This window comes from Microcaecilia unicolor, chromosome 1 (assembly GCF_901765095.1).
Source record: "Microcaecilia unicolor chromosome 1, aMicUni1.1, whole genome shotgun sequence".
In the NCBI taxonomy this organism is placed as follows: domain Eukaryota; kingdom Metazoa; phylum Chordata; class Amphibia; order Gymnophiona; family Siphonopidae; genus Microcaecilia; species Microcaecilia unicolor.
The window spans coordinates 103,560,279-103,581,028 of NC_044031.1; the positions used below are offsets into that span (position 1 = coordinate 103,560,279).

The 20,750-nt window shown below is 47.2% G+C and overlaps 1 protein-coding gene across 1 annotated transcript in view; it reads left to right on the forward strand.

The window, feature by feature from the left end:
- The first annotated feature begins 813 nt into the window (after window positions 1-813).
- Window positions 814-20,750, forward strand: part of LOC115460071 (patched domain-containing protein 3-like) — a 31,733-nt gene continuing 11,796 nt past the window's right edge. Inside the window, exons 1-2 of the mRNA XM_030189916.1 lie at window positions 814-1,579; window positions 6,156-6,277. Of these exons, the coding sequence (XP_030045776.1) occupies window positions 842-1,579; window positions 6,156-6,277 (860 nt within the window). The 5' untranslated portion in view covers window positions 814-841. The remainder of the gene's footprint in view (window positions 1,580-6,155; window positions 6,278-20,750) is intronic.

The window sequence follows — 20,750 nt, forward strand, 5'->3', positions numbered from 1 at the left end:
TTGTAGAGTTTAGTAGTTTGATAGGCTCAGGTTGTGTGGTGTTTATCTGCTGTCATTGTCTCTATGTTTTTTCTATATTTTCTCAGCTCTGATGGAACAATTCCATTGAGTGCTATAAATGACATCATCCATTTGTGTAGCACATTCATCCTGCTTGTGGAGGGATATTTTAATGATACGATTTTTGTTGCAAAATAAATGCATCACCTAAGATCTTGTCATCTGGTTTCTATTCCTTTTGGTTTAGAGCAGGGGTTCTCAACCCAGTCCTCAGGATGCATCCAGTCAGTCAGGTTTTCAGGATACCCACAATGAGTATGCATGAGAAAGATTTGCATACGATGGAGGCAATGCATGCAAATTTATCTTATGCAAATCCACTGTGGATATCTGGAAAACCAGACTGGCTTAGTGTGTCCCAAGGTCTGGGCTGAGAACTCCTGGTAGAGAGAAGAGGAGCAAATCATTGCACAGTTGCAGAGTAAAAAACACATTGTTGAATAACTGCTATTAATGATGCATCATGTTTGGCTCCAGGCAACAGCAAATTACTCATTCCACTAAAGTGTAAAGGTTAAAGACTGAGACAAATTACCTTCTGTCACCAGGTAAATAAATAGTGCTCCTATATTTATATGCACTTCCCTGTTATGCATGAATCGTCCCAGTGTTTTGTTAAATGGGCCATACAAAGTTTTGATCTCCTGCCAAAAGGAGAAACCAGAAGTTCAGCCCCATATGTTACTTTTACAATTACTTTGCCTGTGCAAGCTGTCTGTGCCTGAGACAAATCAGAAGTGTTCAGCCTTCCTCTCTTGCTACTCCTGGACAGTGTCTGCTGATGGCTAGGTGTCACACAGACTGCCTGGAGCGGCCGCTCTCTCGCATCTACCACCGTCTAGGTGCACTGGTCGCCACCTACCCCTACTGGTTCCTGCTGCTGCCCATGCTGATCTCAGCGGGGATGGGCGCTGGCTTTTACCTTCTGCCCCAGCGGCAAGCTAACGACATCGAGGGACAATTCACACCACTCGGTGGCCCGGCCAAAGCCGAGAGAGCCCTTATAATGAAACTGTTCCCGACCAACGATTCAGCGCTGTTCTCGGCTCAGCGGCTGTATACTGAAGGCACCTATGCCTCCATCATTGCTGTGTCCCACACGGAGAACATCCTGGCCCAGAACAACCTGCAGGAGGTGCTAAACCTGGACAGTGCAGTGCGGCGCATGAGTGGCTCTGGCCATAGCTTCAGCGAGCTGTGCGCCCGCACCAGCAGCTTTGCCTGCGCCTCCCCCAACCCTCTGCTGGACCTCCTGAATGGCTCTGTCAACCACTTAGACTACCTCAATCTCACCTATCCCATGTACCAGTACAGGGGGCGACCTATATTCTTGGCGCTCTTCATAGGCGGTGTCAGTCTGGGTTCCACGGACAGAGTGCGAGAGGCCAAAGCTCTCCGGTTACTTTATTATTTAAGAGAAGATGTGCTGGCTGACCGGGAGCTGAGTGTGCAGTGGCTGAAGAACTTTATGACCTCCTTTCCTGACCTACTGAAGAACCTCAGTTTAAACTCTATACAGGTAAGATCACTCTTTATTTATCCACTGATTCTCGAAATTATTATGTACCTATGATTTGATTATTTTGCTATCCAGAAAGTATAAATCAAGTGAAAAGCTGAACTTTAATTCAAGCCTCAGAAGAATCTTTAATTGTAGTAAGGGCAATTTTGGCAAAAGCCTATGATGTTTTAACATTATAATAAATTTAAATTATTTCATTTTTCACTTAGTTGCACTAAAAGTTTATGTTACAACAGACTGTTTTTCTTTCCGAATGCAGAATTTGTTTAAAGTTAAGGTCGAAATATTTCATTTCATTTTCTACTTCTATACCATATTTTCCCAAAAAGTGAAACATGAGGTAGTTTACAGAATCTAATAAAATCAGTATATGTAGGTAGAAGCCAAATATTCAATCAGAAATATTAATGTTTTTCTCAATATTTTTTTTCTAAAAATGAAAAAAATCAGTGCATTTTTAAAAATACTTTTATAAAAGTATAAAAAAATAGAGGCAGAAACTTTATTGGGGTAATTTTATGAGGGAGTTAAACACTGACATAAATTTGCACCTATTTTTATATGATATACTAGTTGGTGTCCCTGGGGGTAGAGATTAGGTAGAGATGTTGTGGGATTGGCACATGTTCATCCTATATAATAATTCTCACCTCCAATGTTCTATTGATCTGGCTGCCTGTGTTCGTGACTTCTTCGGAGCTGGTGTGCTAGGCTCTGTAACACAGGCTGACGTCACCGGAAAGGAGTCACCAGATTGGCTAGCAGAGGGAAGAGGGGAGGAGCTGCGAAGACAGGAGTGGCGAATTCGGATGCATCAGGGCCGGAAGGAGGAGACGAGGGAAAGGAAACACCAGATTGGCTAGCAGAGGGAAGAGGGGAGGAGCCACGATGACAGGAGCGGTGAATCCGGACGAGTCGGGGCCGAGCCAGTGTGAGGCCAGCTGTGACGCGGAGCGCCAAAGAAAATAGGAAAACAGGCCAGCCTGCATGTGCCGGAGGTGCACGCCATGTGGCTATGGCAGCCTAGGCTCCGTATTCCCCAATGACGCTGCCTGGACAGGGGTAGGAGGGAGGGATGGATGGAGGGAGGGGGCCCTGGACCCTTCTAGCGCCTGTTTCCTTTCTGTTCGGGGATCCTGGAACTCGAAGGGGAGGGGAGGGAGGGGTCCTGGAACTCAAAGGGAAGGGGCTGACCCTGGAACTGGGAGGGAGGGGGAAAGGGGGGGCCCTGGCACACACTCTCAATCTCACACACACACTCTCTCTCTCTCACACAGTCACACTCGCACCCAGTCTCACTCTCTCTCTGTCACACACACACACTCGCACATTCACATTCACACAGTCACTCTCACACACACTCTCTCAAATATACACACTCCGAAGAAAACCTTGCTAGCACCCGTTTCATTTCTTACAGAAACGGGCCTTTTTTTACTGGTATTTTATAAAATATTCTCATATGCGCCTATTCTTACCAGCACTTATATGGAAACAATTATACCTGCCTCAGAGTAGCTGTAGTGTGTGTGTGCATCTATTTTAGGGATCCTTTGAAAGTGCACTCTTAATAATGAATTGGAAGGTGGTGAAATACTATTAAATTGTCACATGCGCTAAGGGGCCCTATTACAAAGGCGCAGGTAGTGCGCAGCAAAACAGCACTACTTCTGGGTGCCCCCAGGCGCCCTGAGGTAATTCTGCTTTTGCCATGTACCGTTTTCCAGCCCTGGAAAGTAAATTTTATTTTCTAGCATGGGGAGTGGGGAGCAGACTGCCCAATTACTGCATGAGTAATGTGTGAGCCCTTACCGCCTTTGTAAATAGGTGCTTCTAAATAGGCCATTAATGACATCCATTGAAAAGTAGCCTTTTTTCCGCCATGGAAGAGAGAGGCCTCAGCACATGGCAATCCTTTGCACCCACACTACCAAAGGCCACTTTTTACCGTGGCTTGGTAAAAGGGCTCCTAAGACCACTTTCTACTGCAGCAGTAAAATGGCCAATTTCCCAATTTTTTTATGAATGGCCACATGCTAATGTTGCTATTAACGTGTTCCCATTAAAACAAATTAGCATGTAAACACCAGTAAAGGCTCATACACTAATCATGTGTTAATCAGCTACTGATCAGTGCTGGAACACCCACTCTGCAATAAAACTGAAAATATATTTTAGTGCATAGTTTGCACGTATTAACCTTAGACTACATCCCACGGTAAGCCCTTTTAAGTTGTACTACACACTAGTGCTTACCACAGTTTAGTAAAATGACCCCTTAATATTTGCCTCTATAAAATAGAGCCTGTGTGCCTCATACTTTAGTGCCCCATATTGAAATTACCCTTGCAAGGTAGTTAGAGTTATAAAGGTATCATTTCTATCCAAGTACTTTTTTTTGCTTATTATGAACTAATTTTCATCAATAACAAAAATATTTGGGAGACAAAACTATATGTACTGAGAAATGGCCCATAAAAAATGAAAATCTATCTAAAAAATCTAATATTGATTATAAATAACCTTAAATAATTTTAAATAATTTTAGGACATCACAGAGTATTATTACACAAGAAGGTTATAGGCTCCCTTTAGGAACAACTCCTATGGTATGTCCAAACCTTTTTTTAACTTTCCAGTCATTTGGCCTTCTGAAAAGGTGCAAAATCATGCAACCAATCCACCAAATCACGTACAAAGTGTGCCAATATAATATCAACCCACTAATGTGCATAAAACATATGTTTATAAAGGAAAGAAGGCAATCACTTACCTGACACGATACTAAAACTACATCACCCAACACTCAAGTGAGTTCTTCAATTGCTGAGATGCTTTCAAGATGTAAGAACAGTTTGTCCACTGACATTGATATAAATTCTTCAGGTACATTCAGAGTGTTGCAGTGGCGTGCGGTGACATTTATAGCAGGGGATTCAGTAGCTGTGCTAAACGTGTTCAGTGCATACCCTTAACTAAGGTTAATGTACTCACTGTTTGTGCTGAACAATGTTGAGCAGTTGGGGCACACCCTTAGGAACACCTCCCTGATATGCAAATACTCATGAGTTATGTTGGGTAGTTTTCAAAAGCCTCATTTCTATACATAAGACCCTGTTTTACACACTGACATGTTATTGAGAATTACTCTCCACATGTGTGTGTGTGTGTGTGTGTGTGTGTGTGTGTGTGTGTGTATGTATATACAGTATATAAATATATATATCCTATATAATAAAATGCACCTCCAACATTCTGAAGCTGACTGCATGGCTGAGGCATTCCTGCTCTCTGTATCCATCTCCTGAATTGACATCACGTACTTCCGGGTTCGTCACAAGCAGAAGTGACCAACCACACGAGGTTTCTCGGCTTTAGAATGTTGGAGGTGCATTCTATTAAATAGGATTGGCCAGTTCCTTGAAGCACAGCCAGAGCTCAGCGTCCTGCACACCAGACACCAGAGAGGGGGGGGGCCTGACACCAGAGAGGGGGGGGGGGAGGTATCTCTGTCACACACACACTCTCTCTCACACACACTCTCTCTCACAGTCAATGTCTTTCTCTCTCTCACTCTCACACACTGTCTCTCACACCCTCTGTCTCACACTGTATCACATTCACTCTCTATGTGTCACACAGTCACTCACACACTCTCTTGGTCTCATACACTCAGTCTCACAGAGAGTCTGTGTCTCACACACACTCTCTCTTTAACACACACTGTATCTGTGTGAAACACACTCTCTCTCTCACACTGTGTCTCACATACGCACTTGCACACACTCTCATTCTCACACACACACTTTCTCTCTCACAGACACACTCGCACCCAGACTCACTCACTGTCTCTCTCACACACACACTCACACATTCACTCTCTCTCACACACAGTCACACAGTCACTCTTACATACACTCTCTCAAACATACACACTCCGAAGAAAACCTTGCAAGCGCCCGTTTCAATTGTGTCAGAAACGGGCCTTTTTTACTAGTGTATATATATAGCTATCTGTTGTAGTTCTCAGTTTTTTGTTCTTTGAACAATGGGTATATTTTTTGTGAGCAACTTCTTAGTCACAAATTTTACCCTGATAAACAGGGTCAAAACTATCCAGCAAGTACTGATATTCAGCACTGGTCATAAAAGGTCAGGTGGACAGTCTAATTCACAGAAAAATTCTATCAAAAAGTTGTCCAGATATCTTTAACCAGATACTCTATATTCAATGACAGACCCAACTAGATAAATCCCACTTAATATACAATGAAAGTTATCCAGATAATATTACTGACTAATTTTACCGCTCACCAGCTTGCTGAATACTGTCCTCAAAGAGTTTAAAAAAAGAAGCAATTATATAATTTTATGAGCATATATACTAGTATTGGACCTAATGGTGTAATAGAAATTGGTTTCAGAATTGAAATGAAGAAGACTGAGCAAACTATGAGTCATTATTTTGTATAAAAGCCTATATAACTTTCTGAAACATATTATTCTGTAACCTTCTGATAAAATGAGTGCAAAAATGAAATAACACTGAATTTCACTAATAACATTTTTATAGGTATCCTACTTCACATCATTATCCCGGCAGGAGGAATTTGAAGGAAATGCATTGTCGATAATTCCTTTGTTCTCCATCACATATTTTCTGACCATAACTTTTTCAATTGTGTCCTGTAACAGGTATGTTTTTATGGGTTTGCTTCTTTTTGAGTTTTTATAACTAGCAATGATTCTCTCTGCTGTGACTAATGAAATTTGACCTCCAGCAAAAAGTTTGTTTGGCAGCAGTAGATACTGACCCTTGTTGCTATTTAGCCTAGGTCAGGCGGGAGACTTCATCAGGATGAAGATAAACAATCTGAAAGAGGCCCACCTATCAAGTTACATACTTTAGAAAAATAGGACCAGAGACAAAACTAGATCACCTGAGGGAGGTATCCTTGAATTCCTGTCCTCTCCAAAAATCAGAGATTAAATCCCAGGCTAACTGAAATATGAACTACATAAATAAAAATCTAAAGCCTGGCACTGACCACTCAAATTACTTCTGATATTAATGGAAATGGGACTTGATATACCGCCTTTCTGAGGTTTTTGCAACTACATTCAAAGCAATTTACATATATTCAGGTACTTATTTTATACCAGGGGCAATGGAGGGTTAAGTGACTTGTCCAGAGTCACAAGGAGCTGAAGTGGGAATTAAACTCAGTTCCCCAGGCTCAAAGTCCACTGCACTAACTACTAGGCTACTTAAAGAGGGAAAGACCTCTGATGCCCTGTTTTTGGTGCAGTATTCACGTACTGTTCGGACTTAATTCATCTTTCATTGGTCTCTGTGTGGATTTTTGAAGAATTTCATCAAATCTGTGCACTTTTTTCAATCCCAACAATATGTGTATGAACTTTTAAAAACTTATCTTTTTAGAATAACCCGATGGGGCCACCATTTCACCCACTGGTTTCTTTTTCAAGCCAAATATTTCAATGCTAGATTTATCGCATGTGGCTGTCCAGCTTATTTTCGAAGGAGATCGCCAGCCATCTTCCGACACAAATCGGGAGATGGCCGGTGATCTCCTGAACCCGGCCAAATCGGTATAATCGAAAGCTGATTTTGGCCGGCGCCAACTGCTTTCCATCGCGGAGCTAGCCAAACTTCACGGCAGGATACAGGGGGCGGGACGGGGCGGGATGGGGGCGTGGTTACGAGATGGCCGGCTCTGATGAGCATTTCACCGGCTTCACTTGGTCCATTTATTTTTAGGACCAAGTGTCAAAATGTGCCCCAATTGACCAGATGACCACCGGAGGGAATTGGGGATCATCTCCCCTTACTCCCCCAGTGGTCACCATCCCCCTCCCACCCCCCAAAAAATAAAAACAAAAACAATTTTTTGCCAGCCTCTATGCCAGCCTCAAATGTCATACCCAGCTCCTTGACAGCAGTATGCAGGTCCCTGGACCAGTATTTAGTGGGTGCAGTGCACTTCAGGCAGGTGGACCCAGGCCCATCCCCCCCCCCACCTGTTACACTTGTGGTGGTAAATGTTCAGCCCTCCAAAACCCCCCAAAACCCACTGTACCCACATGTAGGTGCCCCCTTCACCCCTTAGGGCTATGGTAATGGTGTACAGTTGTGGGAAGTGGGTTTTGGGGGGGTTGGGGGGCTCAGCACACAAGGTAAGGGAGGTATGCACCTGGGAGCAATGTTTGAAGTCCACTGCAGTGCCCCCTAGGGTGCCTGGTTGGTGTCCTGGCATGTGAGGAGGACCACTGCACTACAAATGCTGGCTCCTCCCACGACCAAAGGGCTTGCATTTGGTCGGGTTTGAGATGGCCGGGCCCAGTTTCCATTATGGCTGAAAACTGAAGCCGGCCATCTCTAAACCCGGCGATCTCAACATTTGACCTAAATGTTGAGATTTAGCTGGCCCCAACCGTATTATCAAAAGAAAATATGGCCGGCCATCTTTTTCGATAATACGGTTGGCTCCATCCCTTTGCGGAGCCGGCCCCGAAGATGTCATATGCCCCTCCACGTTTCCATCACCACTGTTCATGCTTCCTTTATTACATGTGACTATATTTAACTCCACCACCTACATATCTGTACCCTACTACTCTGTTTACTATGGAGAGAGAGCAAGTAATCCAAGCACCTGATTCCCTTGGCTACTCCCTTTTCTCTTTTAGATATGTCCTATTTAGAGAAAGAACAGCACAGAAGAGAAAGAAGCCTGTAGCATGGGCCCGGAAAGTGTACCTAGCTACTTTGTTCCTATGGTTCCTGCTGTCCTCACTAATGGCATTAGTCTGGTACTTAATCCACCTATTCCCATCACAAGCACTGGTGTGAAGTCTTCTCCTCCTATGTCTACTGGCAGCAGCACAGGGTCTTTTCCAAATTCCTGGTACCAACACAGGACTTCTCTTCTTCAGGGCCGTGCCTAGGGTCTCTGGCGCCCCCCTGCAGACTATCAGTTGGCGCGCACGCACACGTGTGACCCCCCCGGACCTGCCTGGCTCCAAGGCACATGAAGAGCTGGGCGGTGCCAAAGAGCCGAGCGCTGCTCCCCCAAGCTGCCGTCTGGGGCGCGATAGAGGAAATAGCTGGGTTTGGCCTGAGCCTCCTCCGCTCCATCCCCGATTCCCCGGCGCTTTAAATTTACCTCTCTCTGCCTCCGGCTCCGACGTTTGCGCAGCGTCAGTGAAAGCACTGCCTGACGTCTCTCCACCAGCCTTCCCTTCGCTCGTTCGTTCCCTCTGTGTCCCGCCTTCTTCTGACGTCATTTCCTTGAGGGCGGGACACAGAGGGAACAAACGAACGAAGGGAAGGCTGGTGGAGAGACGTCAGACAGGCAGTGCTTTCACTGACGCTGCGCAGACATTGGAGGCGGACCGAGGTAAATTTAAAGCACCGGGGAATCGGGGATGGAGTGGAGGAGTAAGTTTTTTTTTTTAATACAGCTCGAAGGCGCGGCGCCCTTGAAGGCAGGCGCCCCCCCTGCGGCGCTTACCGTGCTTACTGTGTTGGCACAGCCCTGCTCTTCTTCCTTACATTTTCAGCATTAAAACTAGGCCTCTCTGTTCTGGAACATGTGGGGGGCCTTATCTGCCTTCTCTTACTACTGGCATGGCATAAGATATTCTTCACCTCTAGACATCAGCAGATGGTGTTCTCTGTCCCTCAGAACCAGTAGAAGACCTTCTCTGCATCCTTCCATTGCTGGCAACAGCTTATGGCCTTCTCTGTTTTATCCCAATGCCAGCATGTAAGCAAAGCCTTCTTCTCCTTCTACTGCAGCCTTTGAGAAGTGCTGAAAATCAAAAAGTTAGTACTATGTTAGTCAGTTGGTTGGGTTTGTGGAGATCAAGGGGGAGCTGAATTTATGTATACTGCTTCAATAGTGAGCCATATATAAAAATTGTACCACAGAAAGGTAGTATATCAAGAATGAATGAATAATACTATAGGTAGAAAATCAAAGTAGCTGATTGAAGCATGGAAAGAGAAAAGCAAGAGAGAGAACGACAGTGAGAAGTTGGAAAGAAGAAGAGGGGAATGATGAAATGGGAGAGATGGCAAATGTGATACCAGAAGGAGGAATAGGGCGATCATGAAGAGAAAACAGAGGATGAAATGATAATAAGAAGTAATCTAATTGACAAGAAAGTGAAGAGGTAAGAAAGGAGAAGATTATGGAAAAATAGAAGGAGGAAATGCTAGGATCTTGTTCACTCACTCAGAAAACTAAGTGAAGGATAATAACAGCCTTATTTTCGAAAGTGATGAGCACCCATATTTCGACCCAAATCAGGAGATGGGCGCCCATCTCGCAAAGGCGCCCAAATCGGTATAATTGAAAGCAAATTTTGGGCGTCTTCAACTGCAATCTGTCGCAGAAACGGGCAAAGTTGACGGGGGCATGGTGAAGGCGGGACTGGGGCATGTTTATTGGCCAAGGAGAGATGGGCGCCTTCGGCCGATAATCAAAAAAAGAAAGGCGTTTTTAGCGCGAATTTGGGTCATTTTTTGGACTCTTTTTTTCACGAACAAGTCCCCAAAAAGTGCCCTAAATGATCAGATGAACACCGGAGGGAATCGGGGATGACCACCCCTGACTCCCCCAGTGATCACTAACCCCTTCCCACCATTAAAAAAACCAACTTTAACAACTTTTTTTTCCAGCCTGTATGCCAGCCTCAAATGCAATACCCAGCTCCATCACAGCAGTCTGCAGGTCCCTGGAGCAGTTGTTAGTGGGTGCAGTGGACTTCACCCAGGTGGACCCAGGCCCATCCCCCCCTACCTGTTACACTTGTGGTGGTAAATGGGAGCCCTCCAAACCAACCCCAAAACCCACTGTACCCACATGTAGGTGCCCCCCTTCAGCCATAAGGGCTATGGTAATGGTGTAGAGCTGTGGGCAGTGGGTTGGGGGGGGGGATTTGAGGGGCTCAGCACCCAAGGGATGGGAGCTATAGACTTGGGAGGTATTTAACTTTTTTTTTCAATTATTACAAGTGCCCCCTAGGGTGCCCGGTTGGTATCCTAGCATGTGAGGGGGACCAGTGCACTACGAATCCTGGCCCCTCCCACGACCCAATGCCTTGGATTTGTTCGTTTAAAAACGAAACCACCCAGCTCAAATCCGCACAAATCCAATGCATTTGCCGGCACAAACCGTATTATCGAAAAAAAGATAGGCGCCCATTTTTTTGGAAAATATGGTCTGTCCCGCCCCTTCACGTACCCATTCTCGGACATAGACGCCCATGGAGATGGGCATTTGCATTCGATTATGCCCCTCCACGTATACTTAGTAGGGACCAAGGAAAGAAATAGGGAAAATGGTGGTCTGATTACAGGCAAAAAATGAAAGCACCAGGATTGGTATCTTTTGCAGCCTTCCCACACTGGGAGTTTTACCTGACCAACAGCCCGGTCAAATGTTTAAAATAATTTCACTAGCACACAAGAATTAAGCCTCTTCAAGATCCACGAGTTCAGTTACGCCGGTTAGTGACATTACCCAACAATGACCATGCCCTGTTAACAAAAGTAAAAAAATTATATCCACATAATGCAACTGTCTGTCTCTGGTATCTGGAAGAAAACTTCAGATAGGAGGCCCCAGTGCAACAGCAGGCCTCTATGGGTAAAAGTAACACTATGGTAAGAAAACAGGAGTCAGTTACCCCCTGGGCTGTCTGCACAGCAAAGTCCTGGAACGTCCCTAGCATCAGCAATGAGAATATTCAGCCTTAACAGCAAAACCCGTGACACCTCCCTAAAAAAGGGGGGCTTTTGAGAAACAGACAGAAAAGAAGAAATCATTGGTTAAAATTATTTTGGAAGACAGATTATTCTCTCTGGCTGAAGTAAATTTTCTGGGAAAGAGAATTTAACTTTATAAGTGACATTCTCATCTGGCAGTAGGCTTCTTAAAAATAACATTACTGTAAGGAAAGGCAGACTAAGGGTACCTTTTACAACACCGCAGTATAGCTACCAAGGTGTTGGCAAGCACCAATCAGACACTACTACTACAATCAGGCATTTCCAACGTGCCGTTTGTTTTTTCTGTGCCAGGTTAGCAAGGGAACCCTTACTACTTCCTAAAAAGGTGGCAGTAAGGATTCCCCCGGGAAATAGCTGCTGTGGTAAAAAAGGGGTGTCAGAGCGTGACACACCTGCGTGCTGACACCACTGTGTGCCTCCTTTTACCGCAGCGTGGTAAAATGGGCACTAAATGATTAACATTTGCACACTTTAGGGAGGATTATCTATTAAAGTTGATAAAGTTGGGGTTAATAATGCACATACACTATGTAAAGGTAACCAAAGCTGATTATGAGGTCAGGGAAAACTCCTCACCAGAATATTTATCTTATTTATTTTATTTTTTATTTTTGTTACATTTGTACCCCGCACTTTCCCACTCATAGCAGGTTCAATGTGGCTTACATATTATATACTACTGCTACTACTACTACTTAACATTTCTAAAGCGCTACTAGGGTTACGCAGCGCTGTACAGTTTAACAAAGAAGGCCAGTCCCTGCTCAAAGGAGCTTACAATCTAAAGGACGAAATGTCAAGTTGGGGCAGTCTAGATTTCCTGAATAGAGGTATAATGGTTAGGTGCCGAATGCGATATTGAAGAGGTGTGCCTTGAGCAAGGATTTGAAGATGGGCAGGGAGGGGGCTTGGCATATGGACTCGGGGAGTTTATTCCAAGCATAGGGTGAGGCGAGGCAGAAAGGGCGGAGCCTGGAGTTGGCGGTGGAGGAGAAGGGTACTGAGAGGAGGGATTTGTCCTGTGAGCGGAGGTTTCAGGTAGGAACGTAAGGGGAGATGAGGGTAGAGAGGTAACGAGGGGCTGCAGATCGAGTGCATTTGTAGGTTAGTAGGAGAAGCTTGAACTGTATGCGGTACCTGATCGGAAGCCAGTGAAGTGATTTGAGGAGAGGGGTGATATGAGCATATCGGTCCAGACGGAAGATAAGACGTGCAGCAGAGTTCTGAATGGATTGAAGGGGGGATAGATGGCTAAGTGGGAGGCCAGTGAGGAGTAGGTAGTCAAGGCGAGAGGTAATGAGAGAGTGGATGAGAGTTCGGATGGTGTGCTCAGATAGGAAAGGGCGAATTTTGCTGATGTTATAGAGAAAGAAGCAACAGGTCTTGGCTATCTGCTGGATATGAGCAGAGGAGAGGAAGGAGTCGAAGATGACTCCGAGGTTGCGGGCAGATGAGACGGGGAGGATGAGGGTGTTATCAACTGAGATAGAGAGTGGAGGGAGAGGAGAAGTGGGTTTGGGTGGAAAGACAATAAGCTCGGTCTTGGCCATGTTCAGTTTCAGGTGGCGGTTGGACATCCAGGCAGCAATGTCGAATAAGCAGGCCGATACTTTGGCCTGGGTTTCCGCAGTGATGTCTGGTGTGGAGAGATAGAGCTGGGTGTCGTCAGCATAAAGATGATATTGGAAACCATGAGATGAGATCAGTGAGCCCAGGGAAGAGGTGTAGATTGAAAAAAGAAAGGGTCCAAGGACAGATCCCTGAGGAACTCCAACAGAGAGCGGGATGGGGGTGGAGGAAGATCCATGAGAATGTACTCTGCAGGTACGGTGGGAGAGATAAGAGGAGAACCAGGAGAGTACAGAGCCCTGGAACCCAAATGAGGACAGTGTGGCAAGAAGTAAATTGTGATTGACAGTGTCAAAAGCGGCGGATAGGTCGAGGAGGATGAGGATGGAGTAGTGACCTTTGGATTTGGCAAGGAACAGGTCATTACAGACTTTAGATAGTGCTGTTTCTGTCGAGTGTAGAGGGCGAAAGCCAGATTGAAGCGGATCAAGGATGGCATAAGAGGAGAGAAAATCGAGGCAACGGCTGTGAACGGCGCGTTCAAGTATCTTGGAGAGGAAGGGTAGGAGGGAAATGGGGCGGAAGTTGGAGGGACAGGTAGGGTCTAATGATGGTTTTTTGAGGAGTGGCATGACTACAGCATGCTTGAAGGTGTCAGGGACAGTTGCAGTGGAGAGAGAGAGGTTGAGGATATGACAGATGGAGGGGGTGATAGTAGAAGAGATGGTGTTAAGTAAGTTGGTGGGGATGGGATCAGAGGAGCAGGTGGTGCATTTCGAGGAGGAAAGAAGGTGCGAGGTTTCCTCTTCGGTGATGACAGGAAAAGAGGAGAAGGAGGCCTGGGTTGGTTGGTTGAGGGAGTGGGTTAAAGGGTGAAGAGGAGGAGGTGGCTTGGTGGTGAGTTCGAGGTTGATCTTTTGCACCTTGTCGCAGAAGTAGTCAGCCAGTGATTGAGGAGAGAGTGAGGGGGGTGGGAGCGGAGGGCACTTTGAGGAGGGAGTTAAGGGTGGCGAAGAGACGACGAGGGTTAGAGCTGAGAGAATTAGTTAATTGGGTGTAATAGTCCTGTTTGGCAAGGAATAGGGAGGACTGGAAGGAGGATAGCATGAATTTATAATGAATGAAATCGGTATGGGTACGAGATTTCCTCCAGAGGCGTTCAGCCAATCGGGCGCAGGAGCGAAGGTATCGGATGCAAGGGGTCAGCCAGGGCTGGGGATTAGTATGCCTTGTGGGACAGGAGATGGATGGTGCAAGGGTGTCCAGAGCAGAGGAGAGGGTGGCATTGTAAGCGGAGACAGCCTTGTCAACAGACTCGGAGGACATAATGGAAGGGAGGAGATCAGAGATACTCGAGGATAAAGTGGGAGGGTCGACAGCCTGGAGATTCCTGGAAGCAGTGGTTAGTGTTGGGCGGGACTGAGGGGGAGGGTGATGAAGTGTGAAGGTGATCAGGTGATGGTCTGAGAGAGGAAGGGCTGAGGTGCAGAAATTGGAGGGTGAGCAGGTAGAGGAGAGGACAAGGTCAAGGCAATGGCCAGTTTGGTGAGTAGGGGTGGTGGAGCTCAGTTGGAGGTTGAAGGAGGAGGTCAGAGTGAGGAACTGAAAAGTGTAAGAGTTGGATGGGTCATCAGCGTGTATGTTAAAGTCTCCAAGAATGAGGGACGGGGATGAGGGTTCAAGAAAAACAGAGAGCCAGGCATCGAAGTCGGTAAGGAAGGAAGAGAGGGACTTCAGGGGGGCGGTAAATGACTGCAACTCTGAGTGGCAGCGGGTAGAATAGACGGATGGAGTGAACTTCAAAGGATGAGAAGCAGTGAGACTGCGGTAGGAGGAGGGGTTGAAAACTACAAGAGGGCGAGAGTAGTAACCCGACGCCTCCTCCGCGGCCAACTAGGCGGGGAGAGTCAGAGAAAAGATAGCCTCCATGGCATAGGGCCGCGACTGAGGCAGACTCGTCGGGGGTGAGCCAGGTTTCAGTTAGGGCGAGCAGTTGAAGGGAATGGGAGATGAAGAGATCATGGGTGAAGGAAAGTTTGTTGCAGACCGAGCAGGCATTCCACAGGGCACACGAGAAGGGGAGGGAAGAGGGGGGGAGGAAGGCAATAGAGATGAGATTGGAGACATCGCGGAATCGTTTGCATGGATAAGACGATGACAGGTGTGGGGGACCTGGGTTGGGATTGATGTCTCCCGCGGATAGCAGGAGAAGGAGCAAGAGAGTGCGGAGGAGGGTGGGGAGGTAGGGCGACGAAGGCGGGATGCGCTTAGGAGGAATGGGGAAGGGTTAATGGCAGGAAGGAGGTGTTGAAGGTTAAGAGCTAGGAAGGAGGAGGAGGACAGGAGCGATGGTGAGGTGGTGGGGGACGGGGGTGGGTAGGGTATTGCAGTAGTGAGCAGGACGGGCAAGGACATGGATGTACTTATTTATGATGGTTGTGGGGATATGAGAACGGGAGATACTGGACAGGGAAGTATAGGGACAAAGAAAGAATATAATTGAGGTAGTCTAGTCATGACTTCCTGGGGTTCCAGACATATCATTCATTCAATGGTACAGAAATTCTGTGCAGGATCTCTGGTCGCTTGGTCTTTTGGATGAGAGGGGAGGTTTCTCTCTATTGAGAAAACCTGAAACTGCAGATGTCAGGCTCTGAAGGGTTGGAATCAGAGAGAGAGAGAGAGAGAGAGAGGCTTCGGCCTAACCCCTGGTAAGCCTTTCCTCAGCTGAGAGGTGCCCAGCTCTACCACCGGCTGCCTTTCAGGTGCTGTGGAGGACTTGCAGCTCATCTGCATATCCTTACAGCCTTCTCCGGGGTGACACCCAGGTCCACTCCGATCCACTCAGGGCCTCCGCTCTAGGTGCCGGGTGCCTAACGGCGCGCGGGGCATTTTTCTCTATACATCTAATCTTCTTCCCAGTTGCTAAAGTACCTCAGTCATTTATGGCCCCTATTCACATTCTCTTCCTAGCCCTGTCCCTTCCTAATCTTTTCCCTCACCCCCTACCTCTCTCCGCTACAGGAACTCACTGCCCATCCATCGACTTCATCACCTCACCTTCTCTCCTACCCTCTTCCTCCCTCTTGGCTTTTAATCTCCGCCTCTTTCTTCCGTCCATTTTGCCTTCCCCATTCCACCTAAATACCTCTCGCCTTCGACGCCTTCGTGGCCACACCTCTCCTACTCTCCTCTGCTCTCTTTTCCTCCTTCTCTTACTCTCAGCCGGTGACATCAATCCCAATCCTGGCCCCCCTCACCAACTATTATCCCAACTCTACAGATCTCACCGCGACCTCTCTAACCTCATCTCTATTTCTCTACTCCCCTCCTCTTCTCTGCCCTTCTCTTGCGCCCTATGGAATGCCCGCTCTATCTGTAACAAACTCGCCTATATCCAGGACCTCTTTATCTCGCGTCACCTCCATCTGCTCGCCATAACAGAAACCTGGCTCTGCTCTGATGACTCTGCTTCAGTCGCAGCCCTGTGCCATGGCGGTTATCTATTTTCACATACTCCTCGCCCTGCTGGCCGTGGGGGCGGTGTTGGACTACTTCTCTCTCCCTCCTCCAGATTTCAACCCCTTCTTCCACCTCAATCTCATTGTTTTTCCTCCTTTGAAGTCCACTCTATCCGCCTTTTCTCTCCTCTGCCTCTTCGAATAGCGGTCATTTATCGTCCCCCTGATAAGTCCCTTTCATCCTTTTTCAGTGACTTTGACGCCTGGCTTGCCTTCTTCCATGATCCTTCCTCCCCCTCTCTCATCCTTGGTGACTTTAATATTCCTGCTAATGATCCTTCCAACTCTTATATTTCCAAGTTACTCGCTTTAACGTCCTCCTTTAATCTCCAACTATGCTCCACCTCCCCCACTCATCAAAATGGTCACTGTCTTGATCTCATCTTCTCCTCCAACTGTTCACCCTCTAGTTTCCTTGCCTCTGATCTTCCCTCCTCTGATCACCATCTTATAACTTTCACACTTAAATCTCCTCCCTCCCAGTCCCGTCCTATCTTATCTAATTTATCTAGGAATCTTCACGATATTGACCCTTCATCTCTATCCTCCCATGTTTCAAACCTCCTCTCTACTGTGGCACCATCCACGTCTGTCAACGAGGCTGTTTCTTCTTACAACAATACTCTATCCTCTGCCTTAGACACTCTTGCACCTTTGATGACCTGCCCTGTAAGGCGTACAAAACCTCAACCTTGGCTGACTTCTAATATCCACGACCTACGTTCCTGTACCCGCTCCGCTGAACGCCTCTGGCGGAAATCTCGGGCCCTTGCTGATTTCTTACACTTTAAGTTCATGCTGACCTCCTTGCAATCTGCTCTTTTACGTGCCAAACAGGATTATTATATCCAACTGACCAACTCTCTTGGCTCTAATCCTCGACTTCTCTTCACCACATTGAACTCTCTCCTCAAGGTGCCCCTCCCCCAACTCCCCCTTCATTATCTCCTCAGACCCTTGCTGAATTCTTTCACAACAAGGTTCAAAAGATAAACCTTGCTTTCTCTACCTCACCACCTCTCCCTCAATTAGTCCGTTCCCCTCTCTCTCCTTCCCCTCATTCCCTTTCCTCCTTTCCTGAAGTTACTATTGAGGAAACTACACTTCTCCTCTCTTCCTCAAAATGTACCACCTGTTCCTCTGATCCCATTCCCACCCACCTTCTTAATGCCATCTCTCCTGCTCTTATTCCTTTTATCTGTCATATTCTCAACCTCTCACTTTCCACTGCGACTGTCCCTGCTGCCTTTAAACATGCTGTGGTCACACCTCTCCTTAAGAAGCCTTCACTCGACCCTACTTGTCCCTCTAATTACCGACCCATCTCCCTCCTTCCTTTTCTCTCCAAATTACTTGAGCGTGCTGTTCACCGCCGCTGCCTTGATTTTCTCTCCTCACATGCTATTCTTGACCCACTACAATCTGGTTTTCGCCCTCTCCACTCAACCGAAACTGCGCTTACTAAAGTCTCCAATGACCTATTACTGGCTAAATCCAGAGGTCAATATTCCATTCTCATTCTTCTTGATCTTTTCGCTGCTTTTGACACTGTCGATCACAGCATACTTCTCGATACCCTGTCCTCACTTGGATTCCAGGGCTCTGTCCTTTCCTGGTTCTCTTCCTACCTCTCCCTCCGCACCTTTAGTGTTCACTCTGGTGGATCCTCTTCTACTTCTATCCCTCTGCCTGTCGGCGTACCTCAGGGTTCTGTTCTTGGTCCCCTCCTCTTTTCTATCTACACTTCTTCCCTTGGTTCATTAATCTCATCCCATGGCTTTTCCTACCATCTCTATGCTGATGACTCCCAAATCTACCTTTCTACCCCTGATATCTCACCTTGCATCCAAACCAAAGTTTCAGCATGCTTGTCTGACATTGCTGTCTGGATGTCTCAATGCCACCTGAAATTAAATATGACCAAAACTGAGCTTCTCATTTTCCCCCCCAAACCCACCTCCCCGCTCCCCCCATTTTCTATTTCTGTTGATGGCTCTCTCATTCTCCCTGTCTCCTCAGCTCGAAACCTTGGGGTCATCTTTGACTCTTCTCTCTCCTTCTCTGCTCATATCCAGCAGTGTGCCAAGACCTGTCGTTTCTTTCTTTACAACATCCGTAAAATCCGCCCCTTTCTTTCCGAGCACTCTACCAAAACCCTCATCCACACCCTTGTTGTCGCGCCACACGCGCTTGCCGCGCTCTCGAGGACCTTGGCATACCTTCAGGCTTCTTCCCCGGGAGCGCGGGGTTTGTGAGTCCTTTAGGCAAAATCACCTTCCAGGTAGAGAGGAGATAAGACTGGACCGGGACTCCGGACTGGAGTACTACACCGGAACACTCGGAACTGGAACGCACCGGACGGGTGCGCACTGGAGTGGGGCCCACTGGGCTGGACACACTGGAGTGGCCCCACTGGACGGAAACATACAGGAGTGAAACCCGCTGGACTGGAACACACTGGAGCGGAACCCGCGGAACTGGAACACCCTGGACCTAGGCTTCACCTACACTTGACTGCCTTCTCCCTCGGGTTGAGCCCTCAGGTTCTGGCAGCCGGTAGGACTTACAGGAACAGCAGGAATGAAGATCCAGGAGTGCCCCCTGGCACCTAGGCGAAGGCAAGGCAGACAAGCAGGAACTGTCTGGGTTCTGGCAGTCGGCAGGAATCAACACAATGACTAGTAAACTGTACCCAGGCTAATAGGAACGCTATACCCAGGCAGACCAGTCATACACAGGAACATACACAGAGCAAACTCAGGAGACTTGGAAGGCTATACACCAGCTAACAACTAAGCTGTGCCCCAGCTAACAAGTCATGCCCTGGACACAACCGCAGAACACTAGCAGAGCTTAACACAGGCTACAAGCCAGAAGGGCCTAAGCTGGCTAGTCTGTCACTAGGAACAAACACAGTCTTGGGATATTGACTAGCAAGGGCGGCTAGTCTAACACTAGGAACAAACACAGTCTTGGGATATTGACTAGCAAGGGCGGCTAGTCTAACACTAGGAACAAACACAGTGAACTAGCAGAGCTATGCACAGGCTACACGCCCCACGGTGCCTAAGCTGGCTAGGCTATCACTGGAAACAAACACAGAGAACTAGAGCTATGCACAGGCAACAAGCCAGACGGTGCCTAAGCTAACTAGTCAAACCTTGGAAACAAACACAGAGAACTAGTAGAGCTAGGCACAGGCAACAAGCCAGACGGTGCCTAAGCTAACTAGTCATACCTTGGAATCAAACATAGAGAACTAGTAAGGCTATGCACAGGCAACAAGCCAGACGGTGCCTAAGCTAACTAGTCATACCTTGGACACAAACATAGAGCACTAGTAAAGCTATGCACAGGCAACAAGCCAGACGGTGCCTAAGCTAACTAGTCAAACCTTGGAAACAAACACAGAGAACTAGTAGAGCTAGGCACAGGCAACAAGCCAGACGGTGCCTAAGCTAACTAGTCATACCTTGGACACAAACATAGAGCACTAGTAAAGCTATGCACAGGCAACAAGCCAGACGGTGCCTAAGCTAACTAGTCATACTTTGGAAACAAACACAGAGAACTAGTAAAGCTATGCACAGGCAACAAGCCAGACGGTGCCTAAGCTAACTAGTCATACCTTGGAAACAAACACAGAACACTCACACAGAGCAAACACTGACGCTGGGTACAGAGCACTCTATACTCCAGGACCTTTGGATGAGATTAGATGAGATGAGATACAAAGGCCAGGACTGTAGTCTTCAGGTGACTAATAAAGCCCATCAACACCAGAGCCACAGGTGCAGCAATCACCTTGCAACCAAACAGAGGCTTGACACTCAGAGCAGGCATCCCATAGAAAGTAACATCGGGAGCCATTGTGGATACTGGCAGAGACGAAGAGGCGGCAGCCATCTTGGAAGAGGCATAGCCCACACAGGTGAGGTTCAGTAGGGCAATCAGCACACAGAGCCAGAGAGAACCTAAGACAGACACAGACACAGAGACAAGCAGAAGCCAGCACAGACACTGACTCCCAGAAACAGGGTAAGTCTGAAGGGTGGCACGGCCACAGACGGGACACTTGTCACCTCTCGTTTAGACTACTGCAATCTGCTTCTTGCTGGCCTCCCACTTAGTCACCTCTCCCCCCTCCAGTCGGTTCAAAACTCTGCTGCCCGTCTCGTCTTCCGCCAGGGTCGCTTTACTCATACTACCCCTCTCCTCAAGACCCTTCACTGGCTCCCTATCCATTTTCGCATCCTGT